The sequence below is a fragment of the Empidonax traillii genome, unplaced genomic scaffold (assembly GCF_003031625.1).
Source record: "Empidonax traillii isolate 1590-97213 ecotype Southwest subspecies unplaced genomic scaffold, ASM303162v1 scaffold586:size682069, whole genome shotgun sequence".
Taxonomy (NCBI): domain Eukaryota; kingdom Metazoa; phylum Chordata; class Aves; order Passeriformes; family Tyrannidae; genus Empidonax; species Empidonax traillii.
In genome coordinates this window covers 380,077-397,886 of record NW_020955779.1, presented here as the reverse complement: position 1 = coordinate 397,886, position 17,810 = coordinate 380,077, and the positions used below count along the sequence as shown (strand labels likewise).

At 42.9% G+C, this 17,810-nt stretch overlaps 1 protein-coding gene across 1 annotated transcript in view; it reads left to right on the top strand.

Moving 5' to 3' along the window:
* Positions 1-578, top strand: part of PLB1 (phospholipase B1) — a 93,193-nt gene extending 92,615 nt beyond the window's left edge. Inside the window, exon 59 of the mRNA XM_027898240.1 lies at positions 72-578. Within this exon, the coding sequence (XP_027754041.1) occupies positions 72-293 (222 nt within the window). The 3' untranslated portion in view covers positions 294-578. The remainder of the gene's footprint in view (positions 1-71) is intronic.
* Positions 579-17,810: the final 17,232 nt, after the last annotated feature.

The window sequence follows — 17,810 nt, the reverse complement described above, 5'->3', positions numbered from 1 at the left end:
AGTGGCATATTGTTGGAATGCTGCCTGTTGAGTGATCTGTGGCCAATAAAACCTTTGCTCTCCCTTTGTAGGAGAAACCTTTTCTTTTCACACGGAGAAATAGTGGATTTGGAAATTCAGACCTCAACTTGGAGAAATCTGAACCTTCAGTCCCCTACTGGGCTGTCATTGTGGCTGCAATAGCTGGAGTCCTGCTGGGTTCTTTATTCGTCTGCGCTGTGTCACAAAGAAGAACCAAGAAGTCCCAACATAAGACTGGCATAGAAAAGGACATCAAAATAACCCCTCTGTAACACAACTCAAACAAACATCTTTCTCTGGCTGCTCTTTGGTGTGACACAAAGTAGCAGAATAAAAAACCTGTTGGATATGAATGAAGCTTCTTGGTTGCCCAGGGATTTTTTGGGCCCAATAATCTTCGTAAGAAATGTACTGTAAAGTTAACTTCTGCAGATCAGTCAGGTGGAGCATGAAGTTCTAGGTACGCTGTGGTTTAACCTCAGCTGGCAAATAAGTAGCACACAGCTGCTTGCTCACTTCCCCCCATTCCCCCTCAGTGGGATGAGGAAGAGAACTGGAAAAAGGTAAAACACAAGAGTTGAGATAAGAACAGTTTAATAACTGAAATAATATAACTATACAATTATATATATCATAATAATAACTGTAGTGAAATGGGAAAGAAAAAAAGGGAGAGAGGAGTAAAACCCAAGAAAAACAAGTAACGCACAATACCACTGTCATCACTTGCTGACTGATACCCATCTCATCCCCAATCAGTCATCAGCTCCTCCTGCCCTTGTTCCCCAAGTTTATATACTAAGCACGATGATTTATGGTATGGAATATCCATTTGGCCAGTTTAGGTCAGCTGTCCTGGCCTGGTTCCCTCCCAACTTCTTGTGCTGGCGGAGCATGGGAAACTGAGAAGTCCTTGATTTAGAGTAAGCATTATTTAGCAACAACTAGAAACTCAGTGTGTTACCAACATTATTCTCATACTAAATCCAAGACCCAGCACTGAACCAGCTGCTAAGATTATTAACTCTACCTCAGGTGAAACCAGGACAAAGTCTTAAAGCTTTCTCATTCGGGGGTGCAATTCTCTGTTTCGTGAATAATACTTAGGATGTCAATTGCTTGCACAAAGCAAGAAAACATGTTCATGCATCTTGGCACCTTAATTGTGCATCTGTCCTTTTCTCTTTTAAAACTATATTTAACATGTTAGATACAAGTCCATGATTGCATCCTGGTGTTCCCCCATAGCAAGATGTGAGATAAATAGCAGCTGCAATTTCACATTAGATTCCAGCAAGACCATTGAGCTGAAAGTGTTAAGGTGATTCTACAGGAGCAAGTACAATGCCTTTGAAACATCTTTAAGCCAGCTTCTGAGCAACTTGGATCATCCACATGGCATCCCTGATGCAGTGCTGGGCAGCACAGATAGAATAACTGCACCTTCTTCACTGCCTTGGACTCAAGGCTCCATCCATCTGGGACTGGGTGTGGAGCTGGGCCATGCCCATCACTTCTCCACCAGGGGTAAATAGTTTGGGGCAGTCCTGTACCTTCCTGCCCACCACTGTATGGCAGCTGGTTCCAGAATGACTCTTCCTGTGAGAAAGGATATGATAAAGGAATTTCTTCACTAGCATGCAATACAGGGTCTGAACAAAAATGAGAAGATATCTGTAAGCTTAGCCCTCCTTGCAGGATTTGTGTTCTGCTCAGGTCTCCCAGGCAGGAGAGTCCAAGGAAGAACTTTCAAAGTTGGTTTTGTTGGGCTTTTTGGTGTTTTGTTTATTTTTTTAAATTCCAATCAGGAGTTAAGAGATCATCTTTCCTGGAAATTAGATTTTCTTTGTTTTATACCTGCAAGCCAATTAATACAATCTGTTAGTACAAAAAATACTTTACAAGTTCTATGTGATCTTGTTTTCCAAGACCATTTTAATTTTCTGTGTCAAATACCTTACATTTTGATTTTATTGAAGCCAAAGTGTGGTTTGCACTGGTGCAATTTTTTTGTGAAGTGCACTACATTTCCACTCAAAAAATACAAATGAGCAGAAATTTAAAATGTTTCCAAGAAGAATGTGTTCTGGGGTTCCTAAATCTACTCACTATGCATACAGAAGGTATTTATACTCCTCCTTTTTCCATTTCATTTCTGTCATTGTCCTTGCTAAGATAAAAAGAGGTGGATAGAGTACAAGTTGTATAGTCAGGTTTCAGCAGCTGCAGCTCCATTCACCTCTTCTTTGATCTGGTTTCAAAGGTTGGGCTATTAATAGTAGGACTTTTATTTACCTAAGTCTTATCCACAGATGTGTGTCTGGGAGATCTACATGTGGCCCAAAATGCAAAACAGAACCACTTTGCATCTTGTTTCAGTGCAGCACAGGCTGCTCTTCCTGTCCCTGTCTTCACTGTGGGTCATTACAATCTCCCTGATCTCCCAACTGATGGTATTTATTTTGCTCAGTATATGAAAACAAACACAGCCTCCAACTTGCAGGAGACAAGGATTTATTATATTCCAGTCCATTCCACAGCACCTATGCCTCAGACACGTTGGAAAATATAAGCCTTATAAGTGAGAAATCTGAGCAAATATCCAGTGGATCAAGAAGGCTACAATCTCCTCTCATCCTTAAATGTTGTTCTTGTAACTCCTCTTCCCAGCTGGGAACTTAGATAGCCACTGCTCATACAGCTCTTGGCTTGGGAAGAAGTAAAAAGGTAATAGTTCTCTGCAGAACCTTTCGTCAGTACCAGGTGTTTCAAAGGAAACTCAAAACAGTAGTGCAGTGCTGATTGACCTTTCTAAATCATATGTACATGCAGGAAGTGGGGGAGGGGGTCCTGGAGCATGAGTTAGAGCTACAAAATCTCCCAGAGCATGAGTTAGAGCTACTGCAGTCTCTCATATCAGGTTTGTCCTGCCTAGAGATGGATACAAGTTCTTATGCTGGTGCCCCTTGCTAGAATAACTAAACATACCCTTTTCTCACTTAGAAAGCTGAATTTTGTTCTGAGCTTCTAAAAGCTAAAACATAAGAAGTGCGGTCAGTTGAGAAGTGGGAGGAAAGATGGCTTTTACCTTAATCACTATTCTGAAGGATTCTAGGGTGGAAATAATTCATGTGCAGGAGCCTGGGTGATTCTGCTTTTAGACTGTATATACTCGGTCCCCATGGTATTTAGCCCTGTTATGAATGCTGCTGTTACTGATGCTTTTGGGAACTGAGAAGCCATCAAAGTTAAATTATGTTGGCTCTCTTCTGCTAATGCAACAGGAGACTTTTCCCCTAGTATCTCTAGCTGTGGTGTAGCTTTAATGCACTAGTACAGCAGAAGATGGAGCAGGAACTGACGGGGTATGATTTAGTCTATGGAAGTATCTTCTGGCATCTTTCTTCTGTAGACTAAAGTATGTGATAAACTGCACTGACATTTTAGAAAAAAAAAATCAAGAATCATGCAGTTTGCAGCTGCTCCACAAGCAAAAATATTTCCCCCAAGATGTTCCTGCTGAGCATTCCCTCCATGCTTATTAAGCAGAGGTAACATTCATCTGGAGTGAATGACAAATTATTAGGTCTGGATCTCTGACTGCATTCAGTATGACATTAAATCAGGAAGTAATCTCTACATTTTATCTGTCAGTTGTCCATTCTTCCTTTTTTTCTATAATGACATGCCCTGAATTCCAAATGCCCTTATGGCATTTTGCCTCAGTGGACTGCTGCATAGGCCAGATTGCCTACTGATGCACAAAAGAAGAGAGGCTTAGAAGGAACTTTAAGTTTGTAGGGAAAAATGCATGAAATAGATGCCATCTTAGCCCAGGATTTTGCTTTGGCCAGTGGTGGTCTTGCCCGTCACTGAAAAGCCCGTCTCTTCTATGTAAAGAGATTTCCTAACATTCTGAGAGAACAGGCTTTGTGAATATTTTCTCTGGAGAAAAGCCACAGCTCAGCCTGCATGAGTGGTCATGGAGGGTTCTGGCCTTGCTGTCCAGCTCAGGTTGTCACAAAGGACATTGCGAGTAAATTTTACCCTGTTCCCTGGTCTTAAGAAATAATCTGTTCTTCAAACAGGGAAGTGATGGAGCCTGACGAGTATTGGCAAACATTTGCCTGCAGCTTCAGCAGTTCTGGAGTTTAAGTTCTGGCTGCTTTTGTTGCTGCCGATGGACTTTCCTCTTGTCATGCTATAGTGTCTGTGTTTTGTTTTGTAAGGTCGAGGGTCAGTTTACCCCAAAATCCAGTTTAGGTGCCCAGAGAACGTAGGGAAACGTGGAAAAATTCAGAAATCTGCGAGAATTTTGTGTGGCTTTGGAGACTGTTAAATATTTCCTCCCATCACCTTCTAGATGGTGAGATGTGCTAATGACATCATTTTAACAGCTAGGCAGTATGTAATTGCCTGGGACATCTGGACAAGAATTTTGTTACTTTGAGGGGTATTTGGCTAAAATATTGAGGTGAAACAACCCCGCCTGAAGAGAGGGGTATGGAAAAGCTGTGGGTTTTTACAATTTTGCATTTGTGTGATTCATATTCCCTGAGGTACTTAAAAAAATTTGCCATTGGAGGAGCATAGGTTTGCAATGCTTGCTCTTTCCACTCCCTTTTCTTAGAAGGAAGGTATCTGGGATTTTGGGACAAGCAAGTCAAAAATCTATCAACAAAGCAGCTCACAAATTACTTAAATGAAACAAGTTTTCTGGGTCTTATAGATCTTTGAGCATGACAGGAAGGGATGCTCCTATGAACCATTATGTTAAAACTATTTCTGTCCTAAGTTTGCTTGGCCGGGGACCTGAGAAGTATCTATTGCACTACAAGTTTGTATCAAAAAAGGGGCTGGTGGAAGAAGGGAAAAAGTCTGGCACTTAACTTAGAATATGCTGAGTATCTTCCTTGTAACTCTACTTGCCATCACTTAGCTTTGGTGGACACCAGAAGTTCCTCCATCTTTCTGAGATCAGTAGATTTCCCTTTCACATTTTGAAACTCAACACTTTAAGCACACACCTGACTGAGATTATTAACTTTAGCTGCTTTTGATGATATCTCAAAGCAAAAATTTTTCTGTTTTTGACTGTATCGGAGAGAACAGTAGCCCAAGGGAAAAGACAGCAAAAGCCCGGAGCTTGAGCAGTTTTAGAAAAACAAATCAAACGAAACACAGGTGAGCTTATTTAAGGGGTGGTTGGAACTACTCACTGGCTAATAGCTGGAGGAAATTTCCTTATGTCTTTCCATTTCTCTGTAACTGTCATTCATGACAAACTTATACCTACATGAAGGTACATGGATTTTACTGAGAAAATTCCATTTGCTGAACTGTCTGGGGTTTCCCTTATTGCAGGCCTTCAGCAGGTTTTGTAGAAGTTGGGTATGGAAATGTGCAAATGTCCTGTGGGATGAAATATGGGATCTATTAATGTGTTTCTGTGGTAGAGTGTTTGTAGTTTCCAGACTTTCTGCATCCTTACAAGGATTTAATAATCCCTTTGGACTAGTGGCACTGCAGGGACATGGCTCATTGAGAGGCAGTCAGGAATTTCTGCCACTGATCCATGGGCTGATCCTGGAGTGAGTTGTTTCAGCTGGAGAAACCAATTTCCAAACCTCTCAGAGTGTCTTCTCATTGGTGTAAAATGATTATGGCTGTTAAGAAAAGGGGCCTGAGATCTTCAAAGTGTCTCCATCATAACCATCAAGGATTTTATAAAAATTCCTTTTGGTGTTAAATATTAGCCGTGAAGGAAAACCCTTTAGCTACCATTTGTGTTGCTTAGGTGACTGGAAACACCACCTGAAGGCCCCAGTGGGCTTAGGTTTTGACAAGAGATAATCCCCACGGTGACAGTGGCCAGGGTTACTCAGCAGTGGTTCAGTTTAACAACAGCAGGATAGCTGGGCCTTGGGCATTCCAGAAAAATATGTTTAATACCTTTGCAGTGTGTGGATGAGGCAGAAAAGTACTTCCTGTGTTCTTGAACCAACTCAGTTTTGCAGGCAGTACCTCTGGTTAAAGACACAGGAATTGACCGGTTCAGCAGCTTTCCACCCACAAGGGATTTACCTGCACTTTCCAGGTTGCCCACAGGTATCCTCTGAATCAGCTTTCAGATCAAAGTAAAATACAGGAGTTAGGAATAAGCGGGGAGGACACAGCTTCTGTTGTAGACTAGACAACTGAAAATATGGATGCATCTTCTGAAAGTTTCCAAGAGAGTCTCTCTGCTTAGGTCTCTCAGCAACCATCTTGTATTACTTCAGCATAGACTTTGGGACCCTCAGAAAGCTTGCCTGTCTGCGAGTACAGCCTCAGGGGCCTGGAGGGCAGCAGCTAACATCTCACAGCAAAACTGAGTGACTGGATCTATCATGTAGTATCCCCAGGTGTTTGTCCAAGACCCTCTGGGGATCTGAGGTGCTGACCAGCTGTGGTACCCTGTGATACCCAGGCTGTGAATTACAGGCAGCCTCAGGTGGAAGGCAGACAGTGAGATGCTCACCATAGGCAAGGAAAAAAACACCTCTGAGAAGAGGCAAAAGCAGAACTTCAGGTGCTTTTTAAGTCCAAAACCAAAGTTCAGCATGTACTCTGAAGGAATGATATGAGACTTTGTGGAAGATAGTTAACAGGATTAGACATCCGTGTTGCATCACCGTGTCATCTACATAAGCTTCTTGTGCATCTGGGCTGAAACTTACAGAAATGCCACTCAGCCTTTGACACAACATTTATCTATCACGTACTTGAGTTGTGGCATGAGCTGACCTTTTCCTGCTGCTGCTCCTACTGCAGTAGTCAAACAGTCTTTTTACCCTTTCCCCTACCTGAGACACCCTTTTGGTACAGCTGCCAGAAATCTCTGGTACAAGGAAAGTAAATAAGCCAGCCTGGCAATTAGATCATTTCCCTAGCTGTTACTTATTCAACAACAAAACACTTATTGCCTTTGTTGAAGCATCATCCAAAGTACTTTACAAATATTTATGAGGGTTATTTGTGTGTCCTAACATTCCTGTGAGATAGCCTTATAACCCTCCAACTAAAGAAGATGAAATTTATGTGCAGAAAGGTGAAATGACGTTCTCCAGGCTATGTGATGAGTCAGTGACTGAGCAGGAGATTAAACCCAGCAACCCTGGCTCCACAGACACAGCCTAGTTGTGTAACCACTGTTCAACTTATCACTCAGTCGCTAACACAGAGACTGGTGACTGTGCCAACTTTACTCCTGTTTTTCACCCTACCTTGAATGCAAATACAGCAAAACACTGGCAATGTGTCAAGGGGGGGAGGGAGGGGTGGAGAGCAGTGAACTCTGCGGTGAGCAGCTCACTGGGGTCTGTCCCGATGTTCCATTTACACAGGGGGCACGGAGCATTTGGCAGTGCTATGGTGGAGGCCCAGGCCGTGATTATCACAGGGTGGGGAATGGAGAGGAGAGGGAAATCCACCGCTCCCCCATCGTGCTCCCACTTGCATTACCCACACCCAGTAATTAGCTCACCACGTTCCACCTCCAGCCTGCAAGGTGCAATGCTGCAGGTTGAACCCTGTCCTCACCTAGCTCCGAAGGGATCCTTGCACATTGAATAGAGTAGGAAGAGGCAGGACTTATGGGGATCTGATCTCAGATCTGTTTACATAGTGAAGGTATGTTCTTTAGAACAGAAGAAAAAAAGATCTTATTGTGAGGAAATTAGGTTGCCAAAATGGAAATTTTGTCTTGTGTTGTTGGTCTGTTTAATTTTTTACTTAATGGAAGACAAATTATAGGGTAAAGTGGACCTAAAGTGAATTTTTTCATTTCAGAATGTTATTTCAAAGGCCATCTAGTTTCAGGATATTCAGCAACGCAGGATGTCTGACTTTTGACTTATTTTCCAGATGAAAGCATATAGTTGAAAAATATCAGTGATTTGGAACCTTTTGATTTTTTTATATTGCCATCCTGACTTTTGAAATGAGAACTAACACTAAATCATCAGCATGTCTGAGGCGAAAGAAAAGCTGTGTTTTTTTAATAGTTCCAGAAAATTCAAAGTTGTTATTTCAGTGCTTGTGAGGCAGTTTCACTGAGGACCTAACTCCTGTATTGATCAATATGAGCTGTCTGTACCAAGTAACTTTGCCAGCTGTGAGAGTGACCACAGAGCAAAGCCACTGTTGTGCACAGTCGTCATCCTCCATGCTGCTTGACTGTACCAGTGTCGAGCTCTAAAAACAAGTTATGGGTAGCCATCTTCAGTAAGAAACCCTGCAGTGTAATTGTTGTAGCAGTTGCAGAATGTGTGTGACCACAGTGATTGGGTAAGCCCTTCCCACTGACTCCAACTGCAGTCCGGAATTAAAAAAAAAAAAAAAAAAAAAAAAAAAAAAAAAAAAAAAAAAAAAAAAAAAAAAAAAAAAAAAAAAAGGTAGCAGCCACCATCTCCAGTGAGGATGTTCACAGCTGACACCTTCAACAAATTGCTTGATCTAACTGCCACTGCTGGAAGGGGACAAGAAGTTAAGGAAAAGGGGAGTGTGCAACACTTCCTGTAGTGCTCCAGCCCAGGGAAGGGAGATCTGCTTCAGTCGGAAGCCTAGTGCTGCCCTGCTTATCCTCTTCCCTGAGAATAACACCATGAAGTCATGAAGTTGGGGAACTGCTCCTGGGCGTTTTCCCATCCAGACCATTTTTAGCAGAAACCTGTAGCTTCCTCGTGTAGCTTTTTTGAGTTTTGAACCATCATGATTTTATATGAAAACAATTGTGAGCTGAAATGAATCCTCTTGATAGGAAAGAAATTATAAATTCTGAGACGATGATTTACCCTTGCGTTCTCGTGTGGTACTCCTTGGAGCTGCCCCAGCTGACTGTTTGCTATGACAATCTAATTATGACTTAGTTTGGCCGCGAGCACCAGCTGCCTTTGGTTTCTTTTAACTCACTGAACTGTGCAAGCAGGAGTTGGATGTCTCAGAGCCTGCTCCCTGCATGAAACTGAAGGAATTCAGAAGTGTATTAGAAAGGCATTAGCTTCTCCTTTTCCCTCTTTTTTTTTTTTTTTTTTTTTTTCCCACTGGAGCCCATCCAGATGGAGCACAAACAAGGAAAGGATAAATGCGAAGTGCTCTGCCACCCTGAAAGCACGCGCTGACGTCAGCTTTCATGAACTGGCACTTTAATCATCGCATGGGGAATGTTTCTGTCTCTCTCTGCAGCCTCCCTTTGGATTTCTCAGTGCACCAACATTAGCATTTATGGCAAGGAAGATTTAGTTTCTTTGCTGGTTAAAAGAGTAGTAAATTCAGAATGCTTTCACAAGCTGCTAGATGGAGAGCCCTGGAGACCCAAAAGCCTGTAGGCTCAGGCTGGGTGCATCAAGGACAGCAAAAGGGCAAGCTTCTTCCTGGATGTATTTCCAGTTGCACTAACAGCTAAGCTGAAAAGCAGGGGGCTAGTCCATCAGCATATGCAGAGAAGTTGTCAGCTTCTCCAAGCCAAACTGCACAAAATACTGTGGGGGAGGAAAAAAATATATGGCACCAGACAGGAGAGACAGATGGATCAGGGACCTCCAAAGGTCTTTTTGAGGCATGTAAGCTAAATTTTTCAGAATTAAGCACTGCAAATTAGGGGACTCTTTTTCTGTTCATGTGTCATGCGTCAAAGAAGCAACTTGCTCTCTTCCTCTACCCCAGTCTTCCTGAGTGGACCACAGGTGATTGGACTTTGACCCCTTCTCAGAAGAGCCAGGAATGATGAATTCACTAGAATGTGTGAGAAGCATCATAAGCCTGGTGAGGAAGAGCTCTATGGAAGTGCCTTGCATCTGTTGTTACCTTTCTGCTGGGATTGAGCATAGTCTACTCCTCTGCATCTACTACTGCCTAGCTGTATCTTCTGTATTTCCTCCATGTCCTTCACACGTGAGGGAGCATGTGTGAAACAGGAGTAGGATGCAGCCATCCCTTCTTGGTTGTCTGCCATAGGTGGGCCCAGAGGTGAAATTCTCCTCCCCACCCCCAACATAGTGGCCATCACAACACGGGAGTAGGGGCAGTTCTCAGCAGAGCGATTCACTAAGGATTTTGGGCATTATGGTGTGGGCAGATTACTCCACTCTATACATTCAGAGATGTACTGGGGCAGGAGGGAAAAACGGAAGACAGATATTATTGATGCTAGCAGGCTATTGTCAATATAGATGCTGTCAGCTGGTCTCATCAGCTGCTTTCATTAGACTGCCTGCTTTTCAATGAAGTGGTTTCCTAATTACAGCCTTCACTTCACACTGTGTCCTGTATAGTCCTGCGTCATCAGGTGCTGCTCTTTCCTTTGTGCTTGCCGGAGCACTCTGCAGCACAGAGCTGTCTCAGCGTTAAGGCCCCACTCGCCCATGTAATTAAAGGAGAATTAAAGATGGATTTGTGGCAGCTACATTCTTATTTTGTAACTCTTGCATGTTGTGGCTGTTGCTTCTTACAAGTCAAGGTGACTAAAGGGTTGCAGACATTAAAACCACACATATACAGATATACATGAATATATACACACGTGTATGTGTATATGCATGTATGTAGTGATGCATTTTCCAGGTGTCTGAAAACTTCTGTAGTGGTATGTAAGAAATGCAGACAAAGAGATATTGAGCAAGTAAATATTGTCATTAAGGATTTACCTAGGATCCACTTTTAGTCTTTCTCCTAGCTCCATCTCTCACACACAGAAAAAGTCAATATGAAAACTACGGCTATTCCTTCCTACCAACCACACATCCACAATATTTTACTCTCTTATCTTTAAAAACAGATACTCCCTCTTAGCTCTCCCTCAAGAAAACCAGACTTTCACCAATTGAGCAGCCAGCAGCTATCAGCTCAACTCAGACCACCACACTGCTATCTGCTGGAAAACCCTGAGAGTTTTGGGGGAATTAATAATTAGTTTGATGTGCCTTTTTATTTTCTTCCTTTTTTATTTTTTTTTCATTTGGAGTGATTGGTTAATGTTAAGTTTTAAAGCAACTATAGGGTTGCAGGAGCAAGGGCTGTAGAAAACAGCACCAAATATTATGAAATTAATGATGTAATCATCCCTATGTTCCTGACATCAGTTCACAGTTTGACTTGCTAATACTGGAACCCTGGTTTTGTTTCCCTGGTCTCTCTCAGCCTGCTGCTTGCTCAGCCATTTTAAAATGCAAAGGTGCTTGAAATGACCATTCTGCCCCTAATCTAATATTTTGATATTGTCCACTGCTTACTTAGAAGGGATTTGATGGTATAGCTCTTCCTGCAGTTCTTCTAGGGTAGGCTCAGCTGGTGCCCACCAGCCTTTTGTTGCTCTCCCATATCAGCCCCTCCCGAAGTGAAATAAACTACATTTATCAACTTCATTCTTTTGTCATTACAAATACATTATAAGGACATTTTTGCTGATATAATGTGATATAATTTTTCAGCACACCCTGTTGGATATTGCTACACTGATAAGAACTGGACAAAAAACCAGTAAGTAATTATAGCCATTGCAGGCTAGTAAAAAAACACAGTTCCACAGTAATTTGTGTTTTTCAAATTTTCAACAGTGGTGGTTTCCTGCTTTTACTTTTGGGAACTTTTTAGAATACATTTCCTTTTTCCTCATGAAAAGTTTGTTTTCATAACAACACAAAAACTCCATAGGCAGATTAAAAAACATTGCTTCTGCATTATTGCTAAGCAATTATTTTTCAGGGTTTTGCAACATTCAGATTTATTAGAGTGTGAAAAGAAAATGAATTTCCAACTCACAATTCATACAAGAGAGGTCTTACCCTCTAGGAAGCTCTATTGGCGGCAGATATTCATGATAAACTAGCACCATTTTGCTCAGAGCTGGTAGCAGTAGAAGCACTGATGATGGTGGAAGACCTGATACAATTGAGATCATTGAATGTTTGGGTTGGAAGGGACTTTTAAAGGTCACCTAGTCCAACTGCCTTGCAATGAGCAGGAATATCTTCATTTAAACTAGGCTACTCAGAGCCCTTTCCAACCCAGCTTTGGATGTGTCCAGTGATGGGGCACCTACCAATCTCTCTGGGTATCCTGCTCCAGTGTTTAATCACTCTCATCACAAAAGAGACATTTGCAATGTTACAGTTCTCCCCCACTGTTCAAGCTGTTTAGATCAAAGGCTGCCAATATGTGGGCTGCTAGCACCCAAGGCAGATCCTGCTTCTGTGCTGAGCCCTTGACATTTCCACGGGGTTCATGGCACCCTGTGGGATCCAGGCCCATGGTGGGATCTCAGGTGTTTTTTTGTTCAGTTTTTCTGCATTACTAAGTAACCTTAGCAATGAGGTTGATGACTTGATGACTCCATTGCAGCAAGATGTTACTGTATAAACAGTGTCCTGAAATACCCACCTCTTGGTCCAGGGAAACAGTCATACTGTATTGCTCTGCAACACCATATAATCAAGAGAACTGCCTGGCAGATGACAAGCGTGGTGGCTGCTGGAGTCTCGTGGACCTAAACAGTCATCACTAGAAAGCAGTGGAGAAGTGACTGTCAGCATTTCTACCCTTCCTGACTCCTGCTGGATAGCTGATCCTCCAGGGCGACCTCATGCAATCATTCTATGCTGACCACGTCAACTTTATTGGCATCTATGTGCTGGCAACTTTTATTTCCAAAGGTCATTCAGCCAGAGCTGCAGATGAGCTGATGGCTCATCCTGCTGAAGCTGGATTCAGATATCTCCTAACCTCTTCCCAAAAATGAATGTCTGAAACTTTTGCATCAACCCTGCTGTTTGCTTCACTTGTGTTCCATGCTTTAGGAGAGAAATCTTTGTTCCTTCCTCCTCGCTTTGACTGTTCTTCTGGATGAAAGAAGACGAGGAAGAATGGGACCAAGCAGAGTCACTCTCTCTGTAGATGCTGCTGTTTGTATATTCCTTACACCTGTTTACCCTCCCTATTTCTGGATGTAAAAAATCCTAGGAATTCTTCATCAAATGTTTTTTTCATCTGCTGTCTCCTGACAGCAGCCAAGATGGCCATCTGTTCATCCAGAGGGAGAAAAGAGCTGGGTATGGTGTTCTCCTTTGTACTGAGGGCTTCTTACTGTTCCCTGATCCGTGGCCAGAGCTCTTTCTGAAGGTGTCCCCAGCTTCTTTGATCTGGGCCACTGCTTGCAGGTTACTGCTCAGGCTCTGCTCTGCGTCATTCCATGTGACACAGTGACCTACATACCTGTCCTTGCCAGTAATGGGTCATATCCTGGCTTATCTGACCCTCCCTTTTCCAAGGGTGATAAAGAGAGATCTTTTACTGGTGGTTTCCACCCACCAACCCCCAAGTTAAATGTGCTGCTGTCCTCCACCCTTGTTTTTGTGTTTTTGAGTAAAAGAACTAGCTAACCTAAAGGGTTTCCATCCATACATCTCTGTGGAGTCTTAAATTTTAATCCGTTCACAATCTTAACTAATTGGATTTGTTTGTAGAAGAAAGCTGCCCACGGTTTGACGTTCTGCAGAACAGTTAACAAAAAAAAAGGAGGGGGTGAGGGGGAAATAGAAACAAATTACATTAATGAAGGAAAAGCAAACTGCATTACAGCTTGCCCAGTAGCATAGTAGGTATAGACAGTACTTAAACTTGCAGTGGAGGTTTTGCATGCATAAAAAAATCAGTGGCCTACATGGTCCTTCATATTCCTCTGCCCTTGTAGATTAGTTATGCAGGGAATAAGCAGCAGCATTCCTGTAATAAGTCACAGTAACTTATGCCTTATTTCTGCTTCTAGCACCATTGCTCTAATAAAACTCAGAATGTAAAATGACTCTTCTCTTGAGAATAGCTTGTAAGTGCTATCTTACCTTTTCAGACAGCACTAATGAATTGGTAAATGCAAATAAAAACATGAGTAGCCAGGGAAACCCAAACTCAAGAGGTTAAGTAACTAATTTTACACTTAAGAGTCAAAATCAGAATAACAATATAAGTACTGGCATACTGTGCCTATCACACTGTTAGTATATTGGCACTGCCTGCTACTACCCCTATGTCCTAGGCTATGGGACCTCTGCTATATCTGCATAAATTAGGTTCAGATGACCAAAAAGCAAGCGTTCAGCCAAGGAACTGCATGCCTGCAAGCACTCCAACCCGACCTAAAATATCTCCACATCAAGATTGAAAAATGCTGCTTACAGCTCATTTAGGAAGGTCTGTAGTTCACATATGTTTTCTGTTTGGTGCCTCAGACTTCCCCCGGGCTGGAGGAGAGTGGCGGGTGCCCAGCTGTGCCCAGTTATGGTCAAAGACAGGGAGGGGGGAGGTTGGAGTTTAAAAACAGAGTAAGAGGTCAGCTGTTTGTCTTGGCCTAGAGAGGGCTGTGTTGTGGTGCTCTGTCTTTTTACTGGTCTAGGTTATTCTACATACTAGTTCTGTGGACACTGATGTTATGCTGCTGAATTTCATGAAGGTAAGTCCTGCTCCCTGTCACACAAAGGGTCAGTCTGAGCTTGCTTCCTGCTGTCTTTGTTCCTCTCTGTGAAGGATACTAGCAGCAGCCACTGAGTCTCAGTGCAAACCAAGCCCTGCTGAGCATCAGAGACCTATTTGAAACCATGAGATTTAGGTGAGGGCTATAATGATATCATTTTTCAGAGCTGTTTTTAGGAGTCTGGAAGAACACTGGTCTTTAAATGAATCTCAGCTTAATGCATTTAGGACCTCTGTGATTGGTAGTGTCTATAAATACCACTTAAGCACACAATAGAATTTTTAACATACCATTTTCAGGAGGCAGCGAGCCAGGCTTGCTGCCTCACTCCTGCAGCAGCTTGCTTTGGCTGTGGGGCGACCCTCTGGGTGGCATGTCCTTGGCACCAGGGACATACAGTTGGGGAGTTCCTCAGCATCCCCTCCTCCCTTCATTTTAGCGAAATTGTTGTCCAAATAGCATGCTGGGCAAATGAGGTACACAGGACTACTGGGTAGGGGATTTCTGTGCTCAGAGGACAACTCCAAGTCATGGAGAAAATAACCCAGAGGGCAGCACGGGCAAATGGGGAAAGTGCCCCTGAGCAAATAATCATGGGAGGCACATAACAGGACAGGGTAAGTGAGGAAAAAGGCAAAATCTATTCCCTCAACCCCATCCTCCTGCACATATTTCTCAGAGATCTTGACGGTGTTATTTATAATATTAATGCTTTTCTTGAGGGAATGGGGGAGAAGCATTCGATAGGAATCTGATTATATGTTTCTAGATTTAAGAAGGGAAGTTTTTTGATGCTAAAGCAGAAAAAAAATTAGTGGCAAGTACTTAGTGTAATCTAGTGATTAAAGCAGTCTTTTATTGGTATGCTTGTAAATCATAAATTCCCACTGCAGAATGGCTCCTGTGGCACTTTGCCAATTAACCTTTGCGTGCTTTGATCTTGCTTTGACTCCAGAAGTTCAGGCTGTTCCCTGGCTTGTTTAGTGGTTGCTGTTAACAAAACACTTGCTGTTTGAAATACACAGTGCTTAGCATCCATGTATTTCTTAGCATTCAGGTCTCGGAGCACATGCAATATTGATGTTTTGTGGATCATAGAAAAAGCCTGACTCATTAGCGAAGAGATATTAAATAAACATCCCCAAAGAAAGCAAACAAACTCAGCCATTACGAAGACTATTTTTCAGCCTGAACTGTGCTAGCAGAGGCATAGGAAATGAGAGTTTAGTGAACTGGAGAGAGGAAAAAGGAACCGTGTTATGTTCACACAGAGCCAACATGTATCACATGTATCCCCTGCCTGCCTTGCGGACTGACATGGCAGTCAGCTGTGGGGTGCAGCTGGGAAAAGGGGGGACCCACTCTGCCTCCTGCCTTTCCCAGAGGTCAGATGGTGAGCATAGGGCTTGCAGAAAAACTTTCCTGCCCGGTGTCTGGCAACAAGCAGCCAGCAAGCACAGCCTTTCTGCAAAGCCCTGCAACCATGATGGCTGATGTGTGCACAAGACCATCCTCGTTCCTCCTGAGTCTCATCCAGGTTCTGCCTTTGGCTTACTCTCTCTCTCATCTTCACCTTTTAAGAGCAGAATGTATGATATTTACCTTTCTCCTTCCCTCCCATACGTAGTTCCGTGGCCAAGGGCTGAAAACATTAGTTAAAACCAAAAATACTTTAAAACAAAACACTTGTCACAAGCATTAAGTATTCTTAAATAGGTTGGATATATATTTTGCAAGCCACGTGACATTTATTATTTATAACTAATGACTATCTGACAGTTGAGAAATATGAAAGAGAATTTTCTCTCCATGTTCAGGGACTCTCAGTTCACATGAGTCAGTCTCAGTCTGAAGTCTAAAAAAGGTCACTTTGCAATTTGTAAGTAGCTTTAAAGCCTTCACGGGCCTTAAAGCATCAGGCTTAGCCAGTGGGAAAAAAAATCCCTCCTGGAGCAAGGTAGCTCTGACGGCAGAGAGCTGGAAAAAGGGAAAGAGCTGATAAGACTGCCATCTCCTGCTCTTGATACAGGTAGAAGAAGTACAGCAGAAGGTTTTCTAGAGGAAAAGCATACGTCTGATTTGTCACAGCTTCAGCTAATAATTCTCACATTTATCTATTCCAGGCTCATCTCCAATTGACCAAATGGAAAACTTGACATTGCCTTATGGATACATGAAACAGTCAAACCTGTGAGTAGTCCTAGCTCCACAGAACCCCGTACCCTCTCCTGTCTTTCGTTGTCATTGCAGCCTTACATATCCTACCACTCAGCCACCAGCACCTGTTTTCTGCTGCTCCTTGTTAGACCCACATCAGCCAAAATATGCTACAGAATTTCTTTAAATTCAGATTTAAATTCAGGTTTTCTTTCCATCCAAACCTCCAGTATCCACCTGTGAGGAAAGGTGAGAGCCCAGATGTCTCCTGTAACACAGAAAATGCCAGAAACACATTGAGATGTCTCTCAACACACATTAATTTCCTTTCCCTTCCTCATAAAACCCAAGAATTATGCTTCCTTAAAGATGGCACCTGAAAACACAGTCCCTCCCCAAGAACAGTTTCCCAGTGAAGGAGAGGGACAGACACTCCTTTTGCAAAGACTGAAAAAAGTTACTGAGTCTCTTGACTTCCCACAGGAGCAGCTCTCCTCTTGTTCATGTGTGTAAGGTTCCCCTTGCTCCATTTGGGCTGAGGCAGCAGGAGTGTTTCCTTGAGATTCTCAGCTGAAAGATGAGCCCCCAGGCCAGGGCACGTGTGAATGGCAAGCCATGGGGCAAGGCTGGAGGCAGTTCATTCTCACTGGATCAGCATTTGGAGCTGGGGGTAAACAACTTGTCCCTGCTTATGTGGCATAACCACCTTTGCTTGGCCACCTCCTAATAGTTAACTTCTCCTCAAGTGGAGTTTCCCCCTCTGGTGCCGTACACGTATAAGATGATCTGGGACAAAACCCCACCTTGCCTCCTCCCTCCTGACTGCCCATCCTTCCTTTAAATGCCTTGCCAGGCTGCGGAGCTGATGTCAGCTGTTAGCACTGGACTGTGACTAATGTTCATTTTCTTGCACAATAGAATGCTCGGGATCTTATTACCTAATTTCAGCCTTTCTGCCATCTTCTTCACTTCTCATTTTCCCATTTATTTCATACATCCATTGGAAGTGATTAGCTCTTAGAAGTAGGAATTGCTAGTCTGGTTTCCTCAGGAAATAAGGTGATCATGTTCTGTACATCCTCAAATAACTGTTGAATACACCGGTTGATTTAATTTGGCTGCTGGAAAG